Source organism: Varanus komodoensis, unplaced genomic scaffold (genome assembly GCF_004798865.1).
Source record: "Varanus komodoensis strain SLA01 unplaced genomic scaffold, ASM479886v1 scaffold11, whole genome shotgun sequence".
NCBI classification, from domain to species: Eukaryota; Metazoa; Chordata; class Lepidosauria; order Squamata; family Varanidae; genus Varanus; species Varanus komodoensis.
Genome location: NW_025335317.1, coordinates 10,867,998 through 10,895,772, shown reverse-complemented (window position 1 = coordinate 10,895,772; position 27,775 = coordinate 10,867,998). Strand labels below are relative to the sequence as shown.

Sequence of the window (27,775 nt, the reverse complement as noted above, 5' to 3'; positions counted from 1 at the left end):
CCCCCCCCCTCTCTCTCTCTCTCTCTGTGTGTGTGTGTGTGTGTGTGTGTGTGTAAACCTGCCCTTGAGGATGGTGGTCTTGGGCAATTGTTCCCACAGACTTGCAGCTGCATCCCAGATGATTCAGAATCAGAAAGCAAAACAGATTACAGTAGGACTGAATAGGATGGGCCAGGTCAAGATTCTGCAATGAAGGAGGTGGAGGGGATTACGATCTCAAGGCCAGGCACTTCATCAAGCCAGGCAGTTTCTGGGAATGGCCAAGATGTATAGCCAGTGGGAAACGTCTCTGAGGATGAGGAATTCTCAGAGGCAGGCCACCTCCCACTCTTGACCCCTTGACAAGGCATCAGCAGGGATGGGAAGCCCAATTGAATGAGCAGCGCAGAGAGAGGAGGTTCACTCATCTTCAGAGAGCCTCATTCAAGGGGTTGGGACCCAGGCATGTTCATAAGGAGAGTTCCTCACACTTGATTGGCTTCAGGAAACTGCTCTGTGCATGCTCAGAGATCTGCTCTGGGTGACTTGTACTTGGAAACAATAAAGAAAAATTTGCAAGGAAAAAGTTCTGTGACTGGTGATTGATCGAAGGAGGAACTTCGGCTCGTGACACCAGACTACTTTTATACATTACCTCAGAAAACCCTGACCTCTCCTCTCCCCAAGAGTGGCTACTTCTATTACATAAAGTGAAACATAACTAACTGGTCTGCTGAAATGGGAGCACTGGTATTTGCCTAAGCTGGTTAGGGTCAAATTTGTTATATCCATAAGGACTAGATGTCTTTGATAAGAGTGAATTTTGTTCCACATTCCACTTACTCTGCTTCTCTCTTTTTTTCCACAGACCAGTGGACATGTTACCTCTCCAAATCGCTTTCAAAATACCCCTTGAGGGGTATTTGGAGAGTCTTTTGGCCTTGAGATTTTTCATGAAGCACAATGAAAGGTCTCTCGATCAACTAAATTAAATTTTGAAGTAAATCTGAAGGGAAACTTCTGCAATTCAAGGGGGCTTAAAAGTCTCAGCAAAATCTCAAAGTGTATTTATTTGTTTGTGGGAGTGGCTAAGGGTGATTTGCACATCTCAGCAGAAATTTTGAGAGCAATACAATGATGGTTGACAAAGTAGCGAACCTATCCAGGGTGTTTTCACATATTACTGTGTCATTGATTGTAAGCCGTCCTGAGATGCCATACATAAAGGATGGCATATAAAAGTTTTAAATAAATATAAATTAATTAATTAAATGGTCCACGTCAAGTGAAATTACATGTCATTTTGGAGAGTCCCGGAAGCGTGTCTGTTGGACTTAAAAATCATTATCTTATTAAAATTAATGCAGTCTCTGCGTTCAGAAACTAAGAATTTTTGTCAGCCTTTTGTCATGGAGTGACGGATGAACTTACACGTAGTAGGTGGACACACTAGGGGCCTAGCACTACCTCCAGGGTTTGTTTGTCCGTTGAAATTATTCTGGCGCATGTTTTTGCAGGCAAAGAAAGGAAACTATGCATTCTTGTGGGATGTTGCAGTGGTGGAATACGCAGCACTGACGGATGATGAATGTTCTGTGACAGTCATCGGAAACAGCGTCAGCAGCAAAGGATATGGGATAGCCCTCCAGCACGGCAGTCCATACAGGGACCTCTTCTCCCAAAGGTACCTCTTTTCCCAGTGGTCCTCTTCCCAGTGGTCCAAAAGGGACCTCGTCTCCCAAGGGTCTGGCTGGAGCCATTCATGCACGACCATCAAGCCAAGAGTCCTGCTTTGTCCATGAGCTGGTTTAGTGGGGGTGGGGATAGAACAGAGTCAGGTGAACTTGTAGTGTCGTGCTTTAATATTGCTCTATCGCTTCCTCAGAAATATTTGGCAATTCAGGTGAGTTACAAGAACGTGGGGCCAGACGGACTGTGCTTTGCACACCTGGTACCCCAGCAGCTCCAGAACCTCCCTTTCCCCATCTAGGGCTGGTGCCGGGATGCAGAACTCTCTAAGAGAGCAAAAGGGAGACAGTGCCCCTGAATTATCTCAGTTTCAGGGCAGGATCAATGAGAGATGTGTTTCCCAGAGCCATTTCCTTTACGGCTTAGCAACAATCTTGGCTGTGCTGCTCAAAAGGAACCTGTAGTCAGTGCTCTCTATGCAGTGAGCATTGCTTGCATGATAAATGTATTTCCAAATACCAATTTGCCAAAGTAACTCTTGGCACCTTTTGCTGCATCCTTAAAAAGTCCTGAATTATCTTTTAAAACACAGTGGATTGGATCCAGGGTTGGCCTTCCATGAACAGGAACTTCTTCCACAAGAAGAGTCTATGGCTGATTGGACAGGATCTAAAAGGTTTTGATTGATTGATTGATTGATTGATTGATTGAGTGATTGATTGATTGATTGATTGATGATTAAGGTGTTTCACTTCCATGCTATGTCTTCTGGATGTTCCAAGAGGCCCTTATGCAGTACACTTCTGTTAGTGCAAGAAGCTGCACAAGGTCTTGCACAACTTGCCACAATATTTCTCCATCTCCAAGCATGTCTCAGCTTGGAAGGTGCACTTGAGGAGTATGGAATGCAGAAGGGAATTGTGAGGAAAAGGGGAAGAGTAATAGGGGAGCAAAAGAAGGCACTGCCTCGCTAAACACCCAACCATCATCTCTCTCCTCCATTGCCATGCTGTCTGAAGATTATGGGAGTTATAGTCCAAGGTATTTGACATCTCCAACTCTACATCTATTTGGAATAGGCCATGTGATGTCAGGGTGGAGAGCGATGTCCTCTTTTGCTCCCCCTTGAATATTTGCTTTGCACAAGTTGTTAAGAGAAGTGCCCGTTTCCTTATGCCTTCACCCCTGCTACAAGTTGTTTGCTGGCTTCCTAGCTTCCCTAGATTCTTTTCCTATTCTACAAGGTTGAGCACTTCAAGCTAGAATGTGCTGGCACTGTTGACTTCACCTCTTGAGCCCCACCCACCACTGGACTCCAGAGCATCTCAGTTCTGCACCCCTGCTTGAAAGGCTCTCTTGATTGGTGTGCAGAAACACTTCTCCTGTTGCAACAAATGCAGTGACGGACCTTCTGGCTGGCGGTCTGACACAGTGGGGATGTGCAGACATTATTCTGCTTTCTGGGTCATCATGGTAGGTGTGCAGATGGGCAGTGCTACAGCCTTCCCCAGCTTAGTGCCCTCTTGACATTTTGAACTACAATTCCCCAAATTCCCTACCATTAGCTATGTTGGTCGAGGCTGATGTGAACTGGAATCCAAAACATCCAGAGGTCACCAAACTGAGGAACTACATAAATTCATAATTTGGGTAGTACCACATGCATTATCTTAAATTGTTTTACAGTTAGTAAACCCTTTGGTTTGGGCATGGCTGCTTTTATATCAAAGTTGTTGTACTTTTCTGCACTCTCCTTGTTTTTTGTTGGAGGTGGGATGGAAATCAAGCAGAACCCAAAAATGGCAGGCCTTGTGGATCAATTTATCATCATATGGACAGGAGCAACCGAGACCTGGAATTGCAATAACAGTTGAATTGAACTAGGGCAGGAAAAGAAGGATGGAAGCTGTTCTGCAAAATGCTACCCCACTCAGGGCAGGGTCCCAGCATTGCAAGGTCTGCAAGGTTGCCACTGAGAGACATTATTCATCTGCAACAGTAAAAATGCTTATGACAGATAAATTGCTTGAGCAATTACAGATGCAATGAATGAACATCATCCATACGTGAGGCCTAATGGTGGCCTATGGCTGATGTATCATAATGGCTGCTTTCCCAGTCGAGCTATTTGCAACTTCACTAATGATAGGCTTTAGTAGAGGAGGCTGAAACCCCGAAAAGGCTGGTGGTTATTGCAATCGGCTGGTCCAACATGAAAGAATATTAGACGTTATTGTTTTTATAACTGCACTGGTCCCATGCACCACTAATGACTGGCATTTGTCAGAAAGCAGAGTTAAAAACTGAACGTGTTATGCAGAGGTCAAAAGAAGATCCCACCACGGATGTTTTTTCAAGGACACGATACACTAAGAGTCATGTAGCAGCTTGCAGGGAAGGTCCACCAGCAGCATCTCTGCCAGCACCTCCCTGGATACAACCCAACATGCAAAGAGACCTTTCTACAGTGACATTCATTCATTCATTGCAGCTTTCTGTGTCTGAGTTTATTAGTATCAACTTTTGCAGGACGTTTCAGCATTCCTCTCTTGTTTATTGTGCAATGGGTATACATTTTGTCTGGCAACACCATGCATGCCAACTGTCCATTTTCAGTGCTTCAGTCATGAATTCCTTTCGAGTAGGAATTCCTTCCTATCCTTGCCCCATATGAAAATAATGCTCATGGTTTGTTTCCCTGCAGGATCTTAGAATTGCAAGAAGCTGGATACCTGGATGTATTCAAGGAGAAATGGTGGCCACGGATGGGACGCTGCGATTTAAACAGTCACGCCAATGCGCAGACGGATGGGAAGGCCTTGAAGCTGCACAGTTTTGCAGGAGTCTTCTGCATTTTGGCAGTAGGTTTGCTCCTGGCCTGTTTGGTGGCAGCCCTGGAGTTGTGGTGGAGCAGCAACCGTTGTCATCAAGAAACACCAAAAGAGGTCCATAACTTTTATTCTTATCACAATTAGTAGAAAGTATAAAATTTTCAGAGAGGGGAAAAGGAGAGAGCATCCTGACACTGTGGAAATTCTAGGTGCTCTCCCGTTATGCCTAGAGATAATTACATTTAAGTACAGGCTTTTTAAAAAGTTCTATCTTTTAAAGAATCCCGAATGTTTGTATTTTATGGAAGGTACCAGCATGTCCGCTCCGGCAACTAAAGTCCTGTATTTATTTATAGAGCAGATACAGCCTGGGAGGCAGCAGCACTGCAAACATTCCCACATTGCCCCACCACTGTGCCTCAACCTTGCCATGGAGAGACCATCTTTAGGGGTAAGAGAGTAGCTCAGGCACTGTGCCTTTGGCCCTCTGCTAAGAATGACAGACGAGGATGTGTAGGGCTGCCTTAAATCCTCAGAGTCAAACCCCCCCCCCCCCGATTCCTACAAAAACAAAACCTATGCCTAGTCCAGGTTTCTCTGCTGGCCAAACTGGGGAGTCGCCAAGTTGATGCCAATGACACATCTATGCAAAACCTCCCACAATCATATGCCATTCCCAACCGCCCCTCTGGACTATTCCCTGTAGTTCTGGTTTTATGTCAAAAAACCCATGATGGAGTGCAGGGCGATATCCCCACCACCTTCACCCCAGTGACAACAGTTCAAGGCTCTTTGCCTTGCTGATGGTGAAGAACTAACTCCACCTTCTGGCGATGTGAATTGTGAATTAATGGGTCTACTAGAAACAACTGACCCCTAACAATTAAACACTTTTTAGTAAGTTTTAACTCAAGAATGTACTAGTGATGACTGACCAAGCAGAAACCAGTCCTTACAGAGCCATGGATGTTTGCCAGGAGCGAAACAACCATTTGACTTTTGAAGCCCCAGCTGAGAAGCAAGATGGTGAAGCTGGCTGGTACACTGTGCTTAGCTTGGTAGAATTTTTCAGGCCTTCTTTTAGCATGAACTCTTCCAGAAAACGTATATACCATTTGAAAAGAGCCACTTAAAGGCTTGTTCATAAAAAGAGGACTGGAGTACACCTGTTCTTCCGTTTGTTTCTGCCCATTAAGAGAAGGGCCTGCATTCCAGGTGGCCATATTTGCGGTTTGTGGATAATGCACTCATGGAGAGCATGTACGGAAAAGAACTCTAGGCTGCCCCCATGTCATCTTATGTAACTCAGACTCTTTTGTGGCGGAAAACATTCCATTACAAAGACAGTGTGGGAACAGTGCATAAACAAGGCAAATGCTCTTACACAAATATGCAGTGCTGTTTTCCTTTGTGCAGACAGATGAATGAATCTTTCTTCCATTCATTAATAGCACAGTGCCATTCAGGCCACATGACTAGTTCATGCCCTCTCCTTGTCTCTTTCTAAAAATAATGCTCTTCAGAATTCAATGAATGACCTTCAGTGAAAGCACCTCCTGTACAAGGATATGAATGTTCCTATAATCAAAGTTTTCCTGTGCAAATATTTCAAAGCACCCCTAATCATCTTGCTATAACCATCTCTTGTAAAAATGAGAAAGACAAAAAGGACGGCATCTGTTTGCATCAATTAAAATCTCCTACAAGAGCACCTCTCCGGTACTCGTTGAAACATGAAGGGACTCGAACACGGAGTTTAGATTTAGCAGATGTTTTGTCACAAAGAGTTACAACATCAGCGACTCCCTATTTGAGTAAGAGCACAGGATCCATCCCTTCTAATTTTTATTTTTCTTGTAGTAATTGCCATGCCTAGCACATATACGCAAGTTGGTCAAAAGTGCGTGCATATATATATATATATATATATATATATATATATATATATATATATAATGCTAGGTTCCATTAACATCCCATCTGTCTGTGTTCCCTCTTTGTCTGCTCCTTTTGTTTGCCAAGACAGGGCTCAGTGTCAAGTTTTGTGTATGAGGAACCATTTTGTGGGTAAAGTTCCCCCTCTCACCACCACGGAATGCATTTTCCTGAAAGGCCAGCCTTTTCTTTTGTAGAAAAACTGCTTACTCATTTTGCTCATTCAGCCATGAGAATCACAGGCTCATTCTTCTTTCACAAGGGGATAATGTGTGGAAAGATCCATCTACGTTTAGATACATGTTAATGTAGCAACTGAAGCCATTTGTTTATTAAATCAATAGATTAGATGATTAGATTAGATCCATTTAGATTAGCTAAACTATACTCCCCTGTCTTATGCATTCTCATTAGATGTGTCCCACTGACTTCAGTGGGAGACAGGGCAAAACTGAACTGGAGTGACAATTCCCATGTAATGAAGGGAAATTTGTTACCAGGATCTCTCAGTTTTTTTTTAAAAAAAAGATGGATAGCAGACACAAGGAATTGGCTAGGATCAGACTAGCAGCAATTGGCTTTCCAGAGAAAGAAGATGTAATTTTACACACACACACACACACACACACACACACACACAGAGAGAGAGAGAGAGAGAGAGAGAGAGAGAGAGAGCGAGCGAGCATTGTCTAGAGTAGGACCTGCCTTTAAATGTTTCTTCCTATAGGGGAAACTCTACCAGGAAGGCCAATAGCAGCTTTAATCTGGAAAACAAAATGGGGAAAAATTAAACTCCCCCTCCTGCAACATCACAGCCTTAAGGCACAATCCCATGCAAGTTTAGACTGGGGGATGGACGCTGGGATTTGTAGGACTTGTTTTCAGGATGGCACCTTTAGTCTAGAAACACATGTCCACATGGATGCTGCTAACTTTTCCCTTTTTTTAATGGGAGGGCAGAATCTTCAACCATATCTAGCTTGGTCCATTCCCAAGCAAGTGTACACAGTATTGCAGCCTTAGACGGCAATCCTAAACATGCTCCCTGAACCACTATAGAAAAGAGATGTACTACTGAGTAAAACATTCATCGGATTAAACTAATTCATTAGCAAGGGCCAGTCTCAATCAATGAGGGCAAATTTTAAATGGTTAATTTGCAAGTTATAAGCATATTTATTAATTTTAGACTGTGTTAGTTCTAGAATGCTATAGTGATGGTAATAAAATTTATTAGGACTGGCCTTCTAAAGGATTGTATTTTTTCTTTATTAAACATAAATCTATCTACAGCTTCCTCCACTGGTTTGATGATCTGCACACTTGTTTAAACTTAGTCAGCTAATAACTGTAGATGATTAATTATTTCAGTTGATTGCTCCAATAAATGGTTGTGCACTTTTTTGTGCATGCTTTGATTCTGTCTTTGAATCTTTTCTAAATCCATTTACTGGAGATTATTATCAAATAATTATCAAATTAGCAGGTACTTGTCTGTGGCAGGTACATCCACAGTGTACCCCCATGAAACCACATGTATCTCCCTTTCTTTAATTCTTTGTGCATGGAATCCACACAATGCTGGGAGCCAAAGATGGTCTTTGGTCCCTACACAGGATGAGCCCGTAGCGTATATACGGCTAAGAGATGAGTTGAACGTGTTCATTATGTTACAAGTGTGCATTTGTAAAGGGACTCTTAAAAATCCTACAACACACATATCTAAGGAGGTTACTGTCAAAACTGGTATAATAATGTGTGATCTTGCAAATGATCTTTGTAATCCAACTAGGAGTGATCAGATATGCACACCTCAGGATGAGACTCTTCATGCAGCATCCAGGCTGGCAGAACTTCCTAGAAAGTGCCATGATCTAAACTGAACTCCCCTGCTTCCCCCACTTCACTTAGGATCTCTCTACTGCCTCAGCTACAGGAAGCTTCTCCCACTTTTGTGGGTGATAAATGGGTCCACAAATGAGGGGGCGGGCCATTTTGGCCCATCCTTAAATCCAGCACAGAGTTGGATTGGATTTCACTGAGCTAAAGAGCACCCAAGCTTTGGACAGTGGTGGTAACTGTGTTTCCAAGTATCCATATTATAAACTGTACCCCAGATTCACAGTCAAATATAGAATGCAGTTGTAAAGCATAAGTCACTCACCTTTTATATCAAGGTACCCTGACTGCATACAGTACTGCTATTTTTCTTCACTTAGGAAGGGAGCTGTGTTGCTTCTCTTTAATGGTTTCCCTTGCTGTGATTCTTCTATTTCTTTCACTGCGTAGAAACTGAATGGCGTTCTGACTGTTTCTAGTTTTCCTAATGCTTTGAAAACTCCCACTTTTGCTAATATGGCTGGTCTCATGGAGTCAGGACATAGCCATTAATTGCTAAAAGCCCTTTAACATTGTAAAATGCTAACAGCCTACTCCTAAAGACTGCTTGGCCAGCAAGTACATACTTTGCAAGGACCATGCTCACTAACCACTGCATTAGTGCAGTATTTCAGTCACGTGTGTCCTGCCAGCATTAGAAAAGTTTTATACCAGGATTTTAGAGCAAGCTAATTGTAAAAGATTTGAGAGAAACCACATTTCAAGGAATTTTTAAAAAGAAAGCTCAGTCGGAGTAGGCATTGTAAGACACAAAAATGCAGAAACATCTTCAGGTAGCTCTGAGGAACAGACAGTAATCTGGATAGTTGTAGGTGATGGAATAAATATTCCTGCACTCCTTTATCCTGTTTAAGCTTCACTGCTGAGTTGAACAAGATTGAAAGCCTTTTCCTGCTTGAACTACTTTGAGGGCCTTGCCTGCCATTAAGAACATGGATGGTGGTCACATTTTACCTTGAAGGTACCTTGTGGTTCTTTAGGAACAGACTGTTGTGTCTTGAATATTCATCTGAACAGGTAGCAATCACAAAAGTTTGCACTGAACCTTCTAAGCCTATCCTAATTTGCATCTGCATCATTTTATAGCAGTTGATAAGAAGCCCAGAAGTTAGACGCTATCAGTGAGAAAATCTCCATGGAAGAAGTGCTGACACTCTGAACACTTTTCAGAATGCCCGTGAAAGATGTTCAACAGTGGTCCTTTTCACAGTGGATTTCTACTGACATTATGCACTATTTCTCCTATTGCTACTCACCCTTCCTCAAACCTGTTGGAGGTTTGGTCGCAGATTCAAATGCTTCTTTTGACTGCAGATCTTCTTTTCTCTGAGAAAACAAACTTATCTGTCCTGCGTTTAGTACATGAGCATATGGCTCAGCATAGATTTCAGACATACTTTGATAATCCATTTCTCATTGATTAGTGACAAATAAATAGTACACTATTACACTAGGCACAATAATAGGAACACCAGCTGCAAAGGAGGACAGGGATATGTTTCCCAGCTGTACAGAAAGGGGAGTTTTGGCTAAGACACCTTCAACTGTGAATACAACTTTGCTTGGTATCTTTTCCTTTCTCCTCCCTTGCTGTGAAGTGAAAACAGCTGGCTGTTGGAATCATCTGAGAATGACAGCTTTGTTTCTCTTCAAAAGCAGGAAGTGCGTCACATTTGCCTTGCTGCTCCTTATCAGACCATGTAAAAACCACGCCAAAAAGATGACTTTTTCCTCTTTGATGCTCTTCCTCTAAAGAGCCAGTAGTGAGATTAGCATTGCAGAAGTGAACAGAAGAGCACTTTGTCACTGTCAGTGCCTTCCTTCGTCTTCCTGTCAGACAGCCTCCTCCTGAAATGCACAAGGCTTTGGGTTGCAAAAATATTTGAACTCAACCACGTGAGAAGATAGTTTCCTACAATATTGCCATAGATGCTCCAGGAATGTAGGACGGTGAAGTTCATCCTTTCCATGAGGCTGTTGGCTTTCCATGGTTTGTGCCTTATCTTCCCCGGCAGTGCATCAGCTTGCATGATGCACGTGGGGATCCTAATGCATGCATTCTACCTACCTCAAGGTATTAAACTTGTTCCTAGAGCAAGCTTCATCAGCACAATGGTAATGTATCCATTGCTGGGCAGTGCCACTTCAGACAGCAAACGATGCGAGTGTGGTCGTGTGTCAAATATTGGAAAGCACTCTTGTCAACATCGCCCTGTGCATGAAATGCTAGCATGTTGGGCAGAAGGCTCAGCTACACCTTTCTCAGTGAAATGTGTCTTCTGTACTGCTGTTATGTGTCATCAAGTCATCTCTGACTTATGGCAACCCTATGAATGAAAGCCCTCCAACATGTTCTGACCTGGACAGCCCTGCTCAGCTCTTGTAAACTCAAGAATGGGGCTTCCTTTATGGAGTCCATCCATCTCATCGTTGGCCTTCCCCTTCTGCTTATACCTTGATGTGTATAAGCAAAGGGGTTTTTTTTTTCAAGAAAGCATTCAGACTTTTGATCTCCCACTTGCAAGGAAGCTATGAATGGCTTTCAAACTTCATTGACTTTCTTTATCAGAGTTGCATAAACTATAGGAAATAAAATACTATAAATATAATAAAATAACAATAACGCATTGCAACAAATTAGAACATTCCACCAAAAACAACACATACACTAAAAGGTCTGGATTTATAATTTTTTAAATAAAAAATTACTTGGCACCAAGGTGCTAGGTAAATATTACAGAGATCAGTTTAACACATGAAATGATTATTAGTAAATGGACTAAATTAGCAACATTGTTCTCCGTGGAACCTACAGTGTTTTGCAACAAGGCTATTAGGGGACTACTCATCACGTAGCTTGACTTCTAGAACTACTGCTCTTCATAGTGATGGAAAAATCACACTTGAGCTGAGAGATTATGGTAGCCATCATGATAGACATATGATCAGGCTCCATTATACTGAATCACAGATATCCTCCAAAACAGAAATGAATGCAACAGGAATGTTTGCCTTCTTTCAGAATGAATTGTTTTGGAAGCCGAGTACCTTTTTTTGCCATTTCATTTCCCCCACCACCTCCCTAACCTTTCCACCCCCAGACTCTTTTCCAGTTCTGTTCCCCAGACTTTATGTAAGAAAACACCCCATAATTAAACTGTTCCTGTATTGTCCCCTTCATCAGATGTTTATATTTTATGTTGCTCTTTAAATTATTTTTTCTGTAGTTCAGCTACTTGTCTGAAATCTGTGCACTTTCTATTTTTTAGTTTTTGCTTAAGTTTTTCCTTTCAATAATTATCTGTATGTATCATGATATTGTACGCTAATTTTCTAAGATAAAATAAACTTTTGAGAGCAGGAAATAAATCATTCCACCACGGGCAAAACAGTGAGTGCAGCAGAGTGGTAGATTTTTCAAGACAAACTGCTGCTATCCGAAAATTATTAGGAGAGTGGATGGTGTGTGATAGGACTTCCAGGCAGGCAACAATGACCTTCCTAGAAAGTGTGTGTAAGCATGATTTGATACAGTTCATACATGTGTGGGCACCACTCACCACTTACACCCCAGTCCTATGACTGTCTGCTCAGAAGTAAGACCCACTAACTGCGGTGGAGTCTTATGGGGCCAATATCCATAGGATTGAAGTCTTATATACCACACTATGAATGAGTCATGGCTGGAATGTGCAACTGATCCCATTTGAAAGAATTGTGTATGGGGTTCTGTGAGACGGTGTGAAAGATCTGCCTGGGTATTTGATCTGGGATGGTGCATTCACATGGTCTCAAGACCACCACCTGTCTTCCAGTTCTCTGAAGGTAAATCTACGTGTGTGAGCAGGTTCTTTAGGAGCAACACACAAGAAACTCTACAGGAAGGATCTGAGAAAGGAAGATGCAATAAAGGAAGATGCAATAAAGAAGATGCATCCTGTGCATATATTACAGAGAGGCAGTGACTCAATCTGGTTTACACTTCAGGATTGCAAAACTTTATGCATGCAAAGTCCAATCTCACAACCCCACTAAAGTCTCCAGGAAGCATACAGAGCAAAATGTGGATGCTTAAGTCACCCTAAAGTGAAATCAAGGAGACACACACTCATAGTTGTGCCAGATAGAACCAGAGATGAATTTCAGATGGGATAGTTTTCTCACTGGATGATGATTACATCAATTCCTGCAGGTCCCTCATGTGATTGTTGTCTCAAAACATCTGATGTATGATGAGCTTTGAGGTAGCCATCAGAGCAGGTCAAGCTTGTTCCAAACCAAGGAGGTCACAAATTCAATTGGATGTCTCAACTTAAACAGCTCTATGGGAATCTCATTGTGTAACAGATACTGTTTCATACTCTGTACACCAAAATCTAAGGAAACAAAGCAGTGGTAGATTGCTTTTAATAAGTTTACAAGATACTAGTGATTACTGGACATTCCTGATTGCATGTACCTAGTGGCTACATGTACACAGTGACAGGTTAGTATCTCTAACTTATTTTGATGTGCTAACATGTGAGAAAGAGTTTTAGCTCTTTCACTTGAGCACTGATGTTTAGTAAAAGTCTTCTCACCACCACTAGACAGAACATTAAAGAAAACTGGTTTATTGAACTCTTGCATGAATAAGTGATCAATTGGTAGATGGTAGCAAGTAAACACTTAGTAAATTGTTGCGTCTGTTCACCCAAACTCACATGGCAATTGCAGACTATCACCCAGACACCTCTTCTTGAGAGCATTTAGAATGGAACCAAGTTATGCCCCATTGAAGAAGTTTCTAGGACCATTACTAAGATAGAGTGAGGATTCCAATGCAGTGAGAAGCCATTTTCTGCATTGCCACATTGCTGTGCCTGAATGCTTAGAATATGCACACAAAAACCTAGCACAGCATCTAAACACATGTCCACTACAGAGGTCCTCAGAGCCCACTGGTGCAAGGAGATGTTGATGAAGATACTAGCCTGTGAACACACTGTCTGACCAGACTAAAAGAAGCCTGGCCATGCTGATGCCCGAAGTGGTGATGGAATTTACTTCATATCTTGAGTCTACTCCAGGGTGTAGACAGTATACCCTGGAATTATTTTATGTTTCTCCAAAATGTTTAGAGTGGAAACATACGTTCAACAGAGCCATCCAGCAATAAAATAACTTTCATGACAGAGAGTCAAATGAGAAGCAGTTCTTTAGCACAAAACCATTTTTTTCTTTTTTTAAGGAACTAATATAATCCCAATAAAGATCAATACCTTGCTCATACCTTGCTGAATGAGGCAATCACAAATATCTCAAACTACATTCTACTATGACCATGCCTCATAATACTGAATGAAATCATTGCATGCTAAAGAAAAAATTGTCAGAAGTAAACTTATATTTAAATTTCATGTAATGTTGGAGTGCAGGGATTAGTAGATGCAAAATGCTGTTAATTTGTTACCACCTTCCAGATGAAGTTCAGCACCCACCATGCCAGGGATTTTGGAAGGCTATTGAAAACCTGGCCATTGCTCTGACAGTTGAATGAACAGTTTTCAGATGCACAATTTTGCGTGGTATCACTGAACCCTTTAGCAATCATGTTCATTCTCATCCTTTGCTTCTATGGATAAGTGAGGATGAGGCATGTGATGCATGCCTTACTTTGGTCCACAGCACACAACACAGAGCAGAGAAGGATCATACCTACATATGATCTGAATTAATTTGAAAAATAAGCACAAGAAGCACTATGAAACTCCAGCTTTGGGGCACTTGGATAGGCTGGTGTTTTTCAAATTGCATCCCAGTAAATATTGGGAGTCATCCAAAATTTATCTGCAGCCATCCTAGAACATACTCCATAATCCTTTCCAATGAGTTCAGACACACAAGGATTATTTAACTGAGAAATTGATTGTGAAAATATTCCTTCACAGTAAATGAAAGAACCCAAGGGTTCCAAAGGATGAGAGAGACCTCAAGCTATGCTGAGATGAAAATAGGATTCAACCATTCTATAAAAATTGAGGGACATTTCCTGACGCTTCTCCTAAATTCCATCTGAGTAGGCTAGTACTGTGGATTTAACATTAGAATCATGCAAGTGTAGGTTAAGAGAATTTTTCTCCAGAGCTGTTGATTCTCTAAGTACTTGCTAGGATGCATGCCAAATTGTAACATATATGTGTCTTAACCGGTCTCTTAGCCTATTGAGAGCTCCCCTGTAAATATAAATGGACCCCCAAGCTTCACTAATTTCTTAAAATATCATGTATGTATAACATTGCAGCACTACTTTTCCGTTCAACACTATCCAAAGCAGTGGGAAGCATAACAATCCAACAGGTTTTTTTTTAAAAAAAGGCAAAACCAGTAATATTCCATCCAAATCAAAGGAAATTACCCAATCCCTGCCAGTCACATTTAGCAGTTTAATGCTTTGTTTTTTTCCTGGTATGTTGGCTGAGTCACAAATGAGACATACTTGAATTAGTTGACTTAGGAATATACTTTAAATAAACAAGATTGCAAAATATAATTAGGAAAATACAGTTTGTATCGTTTTTTTCATTTCAAACAGTTAATGATGAGAAATCAATCCTAGATTTGTTTCAGTGGGTTTCACAATTACATCATTTTACTTAGGCCTGGTTGATGTTCTGGCTGATTATTATACTGGTGATTACTTTTTGTGAGATTTACTAGCAAGGACGTGTGCAATGATTGTAGCTCAAATAAATAGAAAACAACCCAAGGCTATCTTGAAATGAATACCTCTTGTCATGTGGCATAAAGTGATGGCTGACTGGAACAGTTCAGTGGTGAAAAGAAAATCCAATGGCAACACCATCAGGGTAATGAAAAAGTGTCCTTCCAATCAAGACAAAGCAGTCTGCATACTTGTTAAAGAAAATAATATTAAAGAAATTAATTTGCAGATGTCTGGCTTACTATGACCTAGGAATGGTTGTATGCTCCATTGTTATACTTACAAGCCACACTATTTGATCCCCCGCCTTTTCTTCTTCCTTTTTTCCCCCATGGAGATTGCCAATGAGATGAGGCTCGGTCTCAGAACCATGGTGAGCATTTATGACATCACCTATGAAATACCCTATGCTTGTAACCACTTCCTGGAACCTCTCATCCATGCCCCTTTCCTACTACTTTAGTTGCCTGAAGTGAATGCATCCCTTGACAGCACAAAACACACATTTCCTTTGCATCTTATGCTGCCATTTTAAAACCAACCATTTCCAACAAGTTGGCATGCCTAGAAAACACTCATTTGATGTGGCATATTTCTGGAAATGTAATAATCCATCATCTTCCTCTGGTGCTCTTTTGTTGGCATCATTCTGAGTCAACCATTGATCCATTTTGTCCAGTGCTAGTACTTCAGCCATAGCATCTCAGGCAAAGATCTTCCTGAGCATTGCAACGGAGGTCTTTTTTACCGAGAGGGGTAACCTGGGGCCTTTTGCATGCACTTCATGTCCTCTACCACTGATCTATGGATGCTCCCTTACCTTATAAAATCCTGTAGCTGTATACATAGAAAGATAGATGTTACTTGCTGCTACACATCCCTTGGCTTTCTCCTAATCCAAGCATGTGAAGGACCATTGGAATTCCCAAAGGAAATGTTCCATCTATTTACAACTTGGTTTGCACCAGAATGCCCATTCGTGAAGTATAGTACTTTCAAATTTAACTTGCTTGTCTTGCAAGAAAATATCTTATGGGGGAATGCTTCCTTTCTCTCATGTTGAAGAAGAAAGAAATGCCCTATTTCAAGCTTTTTTTTAATTTTAGAAATTGCATGTCTTTGATGCGTGTCTTCAATTTCCAGGTTTGGTCTTGTGAGCAAGTACCCTTTGGTGCTTAGAGTCAGTCAGTCAGCTCCAAGCATTACAAATGAATCTGGGGATTCTTCTTTGGTAAAAAAAAAGAGTGGAAACAAAGTCAAAACAGTTATGGAAACACGGATATAATGTCTTCAAAGGTTCCCCATACTTCTAGGGTAGCATTGTATTTCACCTAATGCAAAATTTGAAGAAAATTTGAAAATCCTTCCTCAGGTGAAAAAATAAGCATTTCAAAGAAACATAGTTCTAATATGCTCCACAAATTTCATCACTGGGATAGGGTGGTTTCACAGATCCCTAATTTTTAATAACACATTGGAAATTCATCAGCATGAATTCAACTTACTATAAAATAGTTTAGGCTCAGAAGCAGAGTATTTGCATGAAGAAAACATACTTGGAAGCCTGCAAGGTTTCTTTCTGTGCATTTGGCCCACTATCAGATATAGTTTTGCCACAGCAGTTAGTTAGAAAATAAACTTTGGGGTGGGGAAAATGGATCAAATTGCACTAAAGGATGGGTAAATGGTGTCAGTTATACCAACAACCACTTCTTTGTTCAGAGCTCCACCATGGAGTTCATTTAGGAATGATAAAGAGAATAAAAACAGGGATTCATTTTTCCCTCTCTCATGGTAGTCCACAGCCAGAAGCTCTGTAGGTTTCAGACAGAAGTCCTCTCCAGTTTTACTGGGTGATCCCTGGGATTGAACCCAGTACCTTTGTCATGAAAAATGCATGTTCAGCCACGGAGCTAAGCTCTTTCCCACTTGGCTCACAACTCTGAGATGCTCGCTTCTGGACTAAATGAGCCTTTGGACTGCTTGGGTAGAGGTCTGCGAATGAATTTTGCATGCTTTTACATGACTGTGTCACCTGCAGTACAAGGAAAGAGCTACATGGTGTGGATATTTCCTTTTACTGCTCTGGTATTCAAGCATCTGCAAACACGAAGAAATCCATTCCACCCAACCAACACCAATGCATCAAGATGAAACCCAGGATATTCTCCAGATTTAAAATTCACCAGTGCCCTGTTGACTTCCAAATGATTCATAAACTCCATGATGGAAGGCAAAACATCTGTAAATAATTATAGGATTTGCCTTACTTTTGTATGATTCACATATCCTTTCTGCACCAAAAAAATAAAATAAATAAAAGTCAGGACTATTTCACTGGACCTAATGAAACAATGTGGTGTTCGCACCTGCTTTACTCTCCAGGAACAGTGGTCATACACACTGTATATTGGAAACGTGCATTCTGAGAAAGGGAACTCATTCAATCGCTAAGGGTTTCAGGAGAAAGGTGCATTCTTTTGTTTCCTTTTTACTCCATTAAGACTTATTCATATATTAAGGATAGATCACGATTATCATTTCCCTGTAGCTGGATCCTGCTCAGTTCCATTAATGCTTGAATAAAGACTTATTTGGGATAGGCAGGCCATGCACGGATTTTACACATCAGAGAAGTATGTAGGATCTTTTGGCATTCTACTCCTCAGCTGAATAGCTATGGTATGAGAACCATCCAGGGGAAAATGGCAACTTCTCTGTCCCCACAAAATAAAAACCTGCCCTCAGTAAAAACAGTGGAGCAGTTAACAACATTTCACCACCTATGAAACCAAAATAAGCAAGAAAAATGAAATTAATAAATACAACTCTTCATGTAGGCATAGGCATAGTCATAAGGATCCACATAAGCCAGCCATTCACTCAACTCTCACAAAGGACTGTAGCCCATGTTAGTATAAATTAAGTCCCATTCATTTCTATGGGCCTTCTCTAAGGAGAACTGACATGAGATGCAATCCAGTCCTCCCACTTGGAGCCACAAACTGATTGACTGAAGGAACCTTTCCATAGCTTCATTCAGAGGTGATTCCAACATTCACAGATATAGTGAAAGAAGCAATGTGAACAGTGTTTTATATAAACACAGAATATATATGTACAGAGAGTAAATGTCCATAATTGCATTCAACTAGTTTCCACTAGAATGGAAAAACCCAGAACTTTTGAGGTTAATTAAAGATACTAAGGTATGAGTGGAAGCTTACTAACCAGTATTATTGCACCATGCAACAATTGTTAACCAATTCTCATAAAAAACTATTTTGTTTATCCACAATTCCAATTCCCCAGTCTTGTTTGGAATCATGGCCTTCTCCTAAGCTTTTTTTCTGATCTGAAAAGTTTACTCTTACCCCGTTAATTACTTTAAAACTCATATTTGGACTAGCGTAGCCACAACAATTTCTTTCAGACTTATTGAAGTTCTATTTACATTGACAATATTACTCCCCCACATTACACAAAAAGACACTTTTTTGTAATGTATTGTAAGTTGCAGTCACCCCAGCCTAACCACTGTTCATTACTAACTGCTCTTTTCTATTTTCTCCTTTGTGCATTCATTTATTTTGAAATAGCAAAGCTTTTGTGACTTCAGGGTATGCTAGCAAACTTATTATAGAAGTGTATTTAACATAAAAAGAATACGAAGCCTTACAATGGATCCAGAAGAGGAAGGCTTCTAGAATCTAAATTATTCCAGAGCATGTGCATGCATAATACATAGAAGCAAACTTTTTAGAAGGCATTCCCAAGATTATTGGGCTTACACCAAGGTTTCTCCATGCAGTCCTATACATGGGAGTGATCTTGCATCAAATGAATCAGTCCTCTGTCACGTAATTGGCTCTCTCTGTTACCACATTGGGTCACTAATGCCACCAGTTATGCAAAGAATGAGGAAACTTACACCTAAAAGCAAGAACAGAGTGACTTCAGTGTGACCCAAGACAGCATGACTGCAATATTTGTTTGTTATTAACTTTTTTCTACTGCTTTCTTTGCTAGAAAGCCATCAAGGCAGTGTACCACAACTGAAAAAATAGAAGCATACTTTAAGAAGCTGCGAGAAAGAACATTAAAGACAGTAAAACAATTGCATGATTTAAAAGGTTATATTTCAAAGATGTGTCTTCACACACTTCCTTAAAGCTGTGGGGGGGGGGAGGGTCAGCAATACGAAATAAGGTCCTTTACATGGGCACAACAAGTAATCCTCTGTTCCTGAGGCACCCATGTCCTCAGGAAGCTGCTGTGCATGGAATATGTGTGATTCCCCACCCGCATAAACCAGACCTGTGTGATGGTGGACCTACAGAAGCCCCTTGTGCATGTTACAAAGCCCCCTGGGTGCTGCATTTGCTCCGTTCATCCATTGCTTGGTGCAGGGTGCAAACCCTGCAGCATATGAACATAGACCTCTAAAGTTGGAGGCTTGTGTGCATCATATGCCTGGTACAAGGAACGTGGTTGTGATTCCAGCCACTGTTGTGCCTTGTGTATTTTCTCTAGATGGCTGCATTGGACTACCTAGATAAGACACTGGGAGTCAAATGGACTTGGCATAGACCATGACTCCAGTCTCCTCCCTTCCCCAGCATGGTCTTTTTTCTCCCTCTGGGGTCCAGCACAGTATGGTTCTCTGAGATCCTGGCACAGCAGGCTCAGTCTTTCCTGCTTCTGTGGCGAGGAGGCAAGCTGGGTTCTCCACCATTGGAGTCTGGGATTGCAGGACCTCCAAGTTGGGACTCCAAAGAATTGGACAGCTGTCCAGAAGAAGTTGGGAGGTCACAGGATTGTGCCCTTGTGGCATTGCCCCGTTTCGTGCCACCAGAAGGACCAAGTTTTCAAAGAGCTGGCATGTACCCAGATAAGAACTACGTAAAAATATCATTCTTAAAAAAGAAGAAGAACAAAATGAAAATATTGTCCGAATGAGCAGGCGCTTCGCAGCAGATACGCCAGATCTTGAAGCAGGCTCTGGAGGCGTAGTTCCAGTTAGATTTAATGAGAGACAATAATTGCTAAACTTGCCCCAGCAAAACTGCATTCAGATTGCAGTCAGCAAATTTTATGTAGCATTAAGCAATGTTTGACTAGGTCAGTTGCCAGTGCTAAATTAATGAACACGGCAGAGTCTTTATTTTCCACATATATCTCTGTGCTGTGATTACACCTTGCTAAGTACTGAAAACCTTGACTAATGAGGGTGTAAATTAATTTATATTAAAAAACCAACTCTTTATTCACTCTTTCTATTTAACTTAATAGTGCATAGTAGATACTTTAAAAATCCCAACAAAGTACATCTGTTCCCCTTCTTCCTCCCCTTCAACAGGCTGATTATTATTACTAAACCTTTTCTCCTCTGTCAAATTCCATCAAAGTGATTTGGAATTATGGCCTGGCAAATGGACTCAGCAAATCGGACAGTAATAACAAGGATGTGGGGGTGGTGAATGCAGAATTTCTGAGTGACTCCGTTCCTGTCCATCCATTATAGATGTGAGATTCCCTTCAGCTAGTCTGTAAGGTGCCATTCTTGGACAATCCATGACCGATCTTCTATGATGTGCCAGACAATTGGTTTTTAAGCCATGGAGGCTCAACCCAGGATACTTGCTGGTTTCTGCATAACCACTTCCATTGCACAGTTTGGAAACCTGTCTCCAGATGCTGGGGATTGATTTTATTACTAAGAGTATTAAGAATGTATTTACTGCTTTAGAATGGTCGAAGCAGTTCTTGTAAGCTTGGACTGCCCCAGACTCGCAGAGGTCCCCAACAATGCTTGCTAGTGCCCCCTGCTGGTAGCCTGGCAGTGGCATGCAGGCTCACTGTCTCCAGAAGGGATGGGAGGGTGCAGGCTATTCACTGCTTCAATCTGACATGATATCCTGTGGCAGTGTTGCTCCAGGACATGATGGAACAGTCACAGTGGTGGGTGGCTCACATCTGCTTAATGTTGCCGTTGGGTAAAGCCAACCCCAAGGTACGCAGGTAGGCCTTGAACAGACATCAGTGCTACTGAGCCCTCCCTGGGCACAGGAGCCTCAGCAACTGTTTGAGGATGTCAGGTGATGGCACTCAGGCATGTCTTGGTATGTTGGCCTGGTAAAAAAAGTCAAGTGTGAGTAAATCCCTAGTGCAGACATAGGGCTGAGGCTGAAGAAGAATGACTTGCTAAGGTTCTCACAGGCAGTCATAGCAGAGCCATGTCGTGCAGTTCAGACAACACAACAAGCCATGGTGGGTTGTTACCACTGTTGGGCCTTTGTGTTGTTATAATGATTAACCACGGTAAGTATGGTCTGTAGAAACCACAATAAGGAGGAGTGATTTGTTCTGTGGTTTCTCTGTACTGACATGTTGCTTGAACCCAGGATCATGGTTTCCATGATCCTGGTATGCAACTACCACAGAGGACTCTGGGAAGAGCAGCAACTTTCCAGCTAGTCCAGCCATTCACCCTCTGTGTGTGGTCAGTGAGGAAGAGGAAGGAGACACAAGCTGGGAGTGATGTATGTTAGGATTGAATTTCAGGCACAGTGGCTGATGGGATATGTGCCTGCAGTGGGGAGGATGGAAACCATGATAACAGAAACTACTTGATCATCTGGCAGGCACACATAGCAAAAAACTGTAAGCATGCTAACCATGCAGGGTTGCTTGTTGTGTTGTTTCAATGCAACTATTGCATAATACCATCTTCTATAATATGGCACAATAGTGCTTAATGGTGCTTAATCCTGTACTGGATTGCTACTTCCTATTTTCTGATATTAATTAATGGGCCCAGATCCATGAAGAATTAAAGTTTTAATCTATCCAATGTTTGATTCTCTTAATTCCCACTAATTTCAGGCAGAAAGGAAATACACATGTTCTTAACATTGTTAGTACCTTGCCTTACAAAACGTAACATTTTTTTTTTTCTTTTTAAACTGGCCAGAGGAGTACATGATATCAAGTGAGCACAAACAATTGCTAATGCATTTGTTTTAATGTTTCACAAAACTGGACCCACCAGTTCCATTCAAATACTTACATTTCCAGAGCTATCTTCCAGTGCAGAATTATGCATGATTATGCCCAATTGCCTCCCATCTTTATGCAGAAGCAATTTTCCACATGCACAGCTGACGCCGATACACATTCTCATCTATGGAGCAATGTTCGTCCAGGATCCATTGAATTAACTTCATGCGCAGCCTCGTCCAGAGCAACCAGTTGCCTGCCATTATATTTGCATCATTGAATTCATCACATTTTTAATGGAGATCTAATTTCTTCAAGTTCCACTGTCATTACTGCCCATAATGTTCTGTACTGAACATTCACCCTCACTTCCCTCAGGGCCAAACTGTAACGTTCCTTTCTGAACACACAGCACACAACTCTGCACGCCACTCTTGGGGTCCAGTTCTGTGGCAATGCCTGCAAGTCTCCAAACTCAGAGACTTAACAGTCACCCAAAGCAAAGCAGTAGGATTTGCACAGATGATCTTCACTGAAGATTTGCAGAGATTATCTTTGCTGCCCCTCTGCCCTCCCTGCATTTTCAACAGACAGACTTCTTTGCCCATCTTGCTGGAGGGTTTCGGAGAGGCCTGGAGGAGGCCGGAGGAACTTCGGGATAGCTCATATCATGACCTTTTGTCTTTTCCCCTCCTTGCTTCTTGAAATGCAGTTTTTAATGCCCTTCAGGGCTGCTTTTGTAACCTCAGAGAGAGGAACCAGTGCAGATCTTTCCATGCTGCCTGAACTGGGGGCAGCATTCCAATTCCCCACTCTGAGGACAGACAATCTTTCCCTTCAAATCTGGAAACCCAACATATCTTCAGGCGCTTCATAGAGGCCATGGGATTGCTCCCTACACTACTCTCTTGCAAGCACACAAAGAGCCAATTTGGATTGGGATGCCAACACTTGGGGAAAGCAGGCTTTGAGCCCCCATCTTACCCTGAAGTTCTACCCCATTAGGGGGAATTTTTTAAAAAATCCCCTTTGGATTCCTATAGTCATTTTGTTCTGGCACATACCTCACCCTCAGCAAGAGTTTTTCAGAGGATGGTGGGTGGGAAGTTTGAGGACTGGCAAAAGTGGGATATGCTGACTTCGATAAGCAGGTTCCACAACAATAACAGGCTGTACCCCACCGAATGCAACCTGTTATTTATTTACTTGCTCCCATTATGTGCCATCAAGTCATCTTTGACTTATGGCGACCCTACGGATGAAGAATGAGTCCCTCCAAGATGTCCTGCCCTTCACAGTTCTGCTCAGCTTCAGCGAATGAAGGCTGTGGCTTCCTTTATGGAGCTGAGCCATCTCATGGTTGGTGATCCCCTTCTTTTTTGACCTTCCCTAGTGGAAATGCCTTCTCCACTGGGGTTCGCTTCTCATGATGTGCAATAAATCTCTTTTAGATTTAAGGACTGTGAAAATTACATTCCATCATTAAAATATTGCCTATGTTTAATCACAGATTATGTAATTTAGATATTTCCTCTAGTTAGACATAGAGCTGCAAAGCAGATCTTCTTTTGTTGTTAATTAGTAAAAGGTAGAATTTAGAAAATTGCTTTCTCTGAATTCTAGTCAGTTCTGCTAACTGAAAGGACAAATGTCAACATATTTATTGAAAATAAACAGTCTGAAGATATGGATAAAATGATACCTTAGGTTACAGTTCTGTGATCAACCCTGACTGCTCTTTAGAAGGTCAGATACTGAGGATGAAACTCAAATACTTTGGCCACCTAATGAGAAGGAGCAACTCACTGGAGAAGCCCCTGATGCTGGGAACGATTGAGGCCAAAAGGAGAAGGGGACGGCAAAGGTTGAGGTGGCTGGATGGAGTCACTGGGGCAGTGGGTGTGGGCTTGGGTGGACTCCAAGAGATGATGGAGGACAGGAGAGCCTGGAGGAATGTTGTCCAAGGGGTCGTGTTGGGTCGGGCATGACTTTGCGACTAACAGCACCAACAACAGCAGTTCTGTGGGCTCCCAGTGTTGGCTGGGGGGGACTTCTTCAGAGCCCCAGCTCCGAGATTGCAGGATGCTGGAGCTGCAACTCCAAAGAGCAAGCACCCTCTCCCTGCATTCAAGGTAGCAAGATGCATTCTGGCTGCCCACCACAGGTCTCGGAAGGGACAGAAAGGAGAGTACCAGGGCTCAGTGAGAAGATTGCTGCTGAGGAATTGCACCAGTTTCAGTTCTGGCATAAGTTTTCCCAGCCTGCTCTGTCCCCTGTCCAAGCACTTCATCTAAAGGGCTGAGCATGGCTGCCTAGATAAAAATCTGGGTGCGAGATGTGACAGTGGCAGAGACTGGCACTGCTCCACCTCATTTGGACCATGGGATGCACACGGCTTCAGGTTTGAAAAGTTATATGTGCTGAGGAGTGATTGGATGGCTCCCTTAGTGTTCTGAATCTGAAGTAACTGCAGTATCAACAACCCAATCATTAGGGCCTCCCAGAGAATGAAGAAGTTGCTGACCTACATTAAGGTTTCCTTCGAACTAGTGTGCTTCCCTTCTTCCTTAAAGACAATGACAAATACAATATATAACCTGCAAAAAAAATACAAGTGGCCAATTAACAAATTACACACCTGCACACCTGCCTTTGAGAACAATGGTAGCAGTTAAATATTTCCAGATGCACTAACATCATCCTATTTTAAAAAGAGGACAAAAATGTGCAGGTTTCATGCAGTCCACAAATTAAATGAGACATTCTAGACATTTCTGTCAGTCACCAGGGATGTGAAGAGGACACCACTGATGTACTTTTCCAGTTTTGGTCCCTTCATTTGTAGTCACAGCCCACTGAACCTGTCTTTCATAGTTAAGTGTTCAGAACACTCCAGAAATTTGCCTTTCTCTTGACCTTATGAAACTCAAGATCATGGGGGGAATGAATTTGAATTGGCATCTCTCCTCAGTTGTCAGGATGGCTAATGCAGCGCGTTACTGAATCTGAATCCTATGAGTGGCATTTGTTCAGAGGCATTTTAACTGCCTATTTGGGGTGCTTTGTGGGGTTTTGTGTTGCTTCTGCATTGATCCTCTCTGTAGCTTCATACGGAGACATGGGACCAGCTCGTATATATGGGAACACCAATGCGATGCAGCCACTGATGCTGGTTGCCAGATTCTTTTTCCTACTGATACAAGTGCCAGGTATTCAAGCTATTCCAACATTCCTTGAGCAACACTTGATATATTTGAATCAAGATCAGCTGCACAATTTGCTAGAATTGGTTTCCTCACCTGAGCCGCCACTGTGCCTTCCAAAGGACCTCTGTGATTATACAGACCAGGATGCTCCTATATCTGCTTTCATGTGGGTAAATCAAGGGCAACTCATTTGGGACCCCCAAGAGTGTCTCCAACATGGCCCTGAAACATTGCTGTGAGATCCAGTGTAATGTGAGCTGGCTCACAGGCTGGACAGCGGCTATTCTTCCATGATATGGAGCAAATGTCCATTATAGGCTGTAGCACACCTACTGTTTTATTTCAAAAAAGTGTCCATTACTAGTTTTTGATAGATGAATTTCTGAGATGAAATTGATTTGCATAAGCCACTTCTGAGCATTCATCAAAACTTAGCTCTGTTCCTTCTACTCCAATATCTGTCTTTTCCCTGATATACCTTCTCATAAGACTTCTATTCCTGGTAGACCATCTTTTGTCTAGACCACTGCCAAGTTTCTCCCAATTGGCCTTTGATTGCATCTCCTGTTGAACTGATTTCTAAGCATTCCACATAAGACTTTGCATTTCACAAAAGCATTAGAAGGAAAGAGTGCACACGTTCCTGTGTGAATGAGGATCGTGGTATTGTCTACCACTCAATACACGGAGAATCCATTGCCAGTGGTGCCTTTCAAATGTGAGAAAAAAGCAGGAGTGGGCAGACTGGTGGAGCACAACATTTTAATAAATGGGCATTCAGTTGGTCCTATCAAGAAATAAGAGAGTAGTTAGGTATGTCAGTCACATTATTTCAGGGCAGAAAGTTTACTTGGATTTGTATCTAGAAATTTGCTATTGGAGTCATAGTCAGACCCAGGTGTTGGCCAAAACAGTGGGTTGGATACAGATTCAGAGATGTGCCACTGGGCTGGTGGAAGCGGAGTTACTTGTCCTTTCCTACTCTAACAACACCTCCAGTCTGTGCTCCATCCTTCCTCCATATCACAGCCTCCCCCATTATGCAGGTGACTCACACGTTCTGTAGTATTTGGGAAGTGACAGGCCAAAGCTGCATGGGGGTAGGAGGCTGGACAGTCAACTTCTGCAAGCCTAGCGTAATCTCTAAATCTGTATCCTGCCCAGAGTGATGCCATGCGTTAAGACCTGGGCTGCCATGCTTTAAGTTAAGCCTGCACAACTTGTGTCTTACCAGCCAAAACCTAGCCCATGGCCTTTATACTACAAGCTGCTTACTAACTCCCATGTCATTGCAGTTCCAGTACATAACAAAACCCAAAACAGAACTTGGTGGCTCTCCATACTTGGCTGGTGAGCTGTTTTGGACTGGTCGGTCAGAACCAGTAGAACTCAACCCAGACTGGTCTTCTTCAATCTGGTGCCCTCCAGATGTTCGGACTTCAACTGTCAGCATTCCTGATCTTTCTCCATGGTGGCTGGCACTGATAGAAGTGGAAGTCCAGAACATCTGGAGTCCACCATGTTGGGTAGCATGAATCTAGATCACCCCCTGCAAACAGTAAAGACAGCCCAAAGTAAACTCTAGAATCGTGGTCTGGACCTTGAGTCCCCCCAGCGGTAAATTAAATGGGAATTGGACAAAAACATCACCGTTGTTTCTTAGGGTGAGGCCAGCCATGCCTTGGGGTTAATCAGCTTTTCCTTCCTCTTTCACAGGATAAAGAAGTGAACCTGGAACAGGTCCACAGGCGTATGAACAGTTTAATTGATGAAGACTTAGCTCACAAGCAGCTTTCCCCAGCATCCATTGAAATCTCAGCCTTGGAGATTGGGGGCATGCCACCCAGTCAGACCCTCGAGCCGGTCCGTGAATACCAGAACACACAACTTTCGGTCACTTCCTTTTTGCAAGAACAGGCAACTCATGCTGCCAGCAGGACACTCACGGGTGCCTCTGGAAGCAACCTGCCACTGCCTCTCAGCAGCTCAGCCACGATGCCCTCCATGCAGTGCAAACACAGATCTCCCAACGGAGGACTATTTCGCCAGAGCCCTGTCAAAACCCCCATTCCAATGTCCTTTCAGTCCGTGCCGGGGGGAGTAATTCCAGAAGCCATGGAGGCATCTCATGGGACATCCATATAATGCGATCGGCCAGCAAAGATTTTTAATACAATGAAAAAAAACTCTGACATTTTTCTTGTATATATCTGTAAATAGTGAAAGAATGAAGTGGGGTAAAAAGTGTATTTTGAATATTCCCAATTTTCAAAGTCAGTAAAAAACAAACAAACAAAAATACAAAAAAAAAAAGAGAAAGAAAAAAATGTATGAATGACTTTGTAAATTTTGTTCTCTATGAATAAAAAAGGCAAACTACTTGTGACCATTCTCAAGTGCCAAAGAAGAGCTGTTACTGGGACTGAGGGCAGTAAAACATTTCTCTGGAGTTTAACTGGTACTCCTTTGTTGGGTTCTTGTTCTGATTTCCTTCTTCTCAGAAAAAAAGCCTATTTCTTGCTCAGAAAACAAAC

The 27,775-nt window shown here is 42.2% G+C and overlaps 1 protein-coding gene across 2 annotated transcripts in view; it reads left to right on the top strand.

Moving 5' to 3' along the window:
- GRID1 (glutamate ionotropic receptor delta type subunit 1) overlaps positions 1-27,386 on the top strand; it is a 759,138-nt gene extending 731,752 nt beyond the window's left edge. Inside the window, exons 14-17 of one of the 2 annotated variants that reach the window (XM_044420360.1) lie at positions 1,497-1,663; positions 4,373-4,613; positions 4,861-4,950; positions 26,958-27,386. In XM_044420360.1, coding sequence (XP_044276295.1) covers positions 1,497-1,663; positions 4,373-4,613; positions 4,861-4,950; positions 26,958-27,386 — 927 coding nt within the window. The remainder of the gene's footprint in view (positions 1-1,496; positions 1,664-4,372; positions 4,614-4,860; positions 4,951-26,957) is intronic. The other variant, XM_044420361.1, reaches the window with a different exon arrangement.
- Positions 27,387-27,775: the final 389 nt, after the last annotated feature.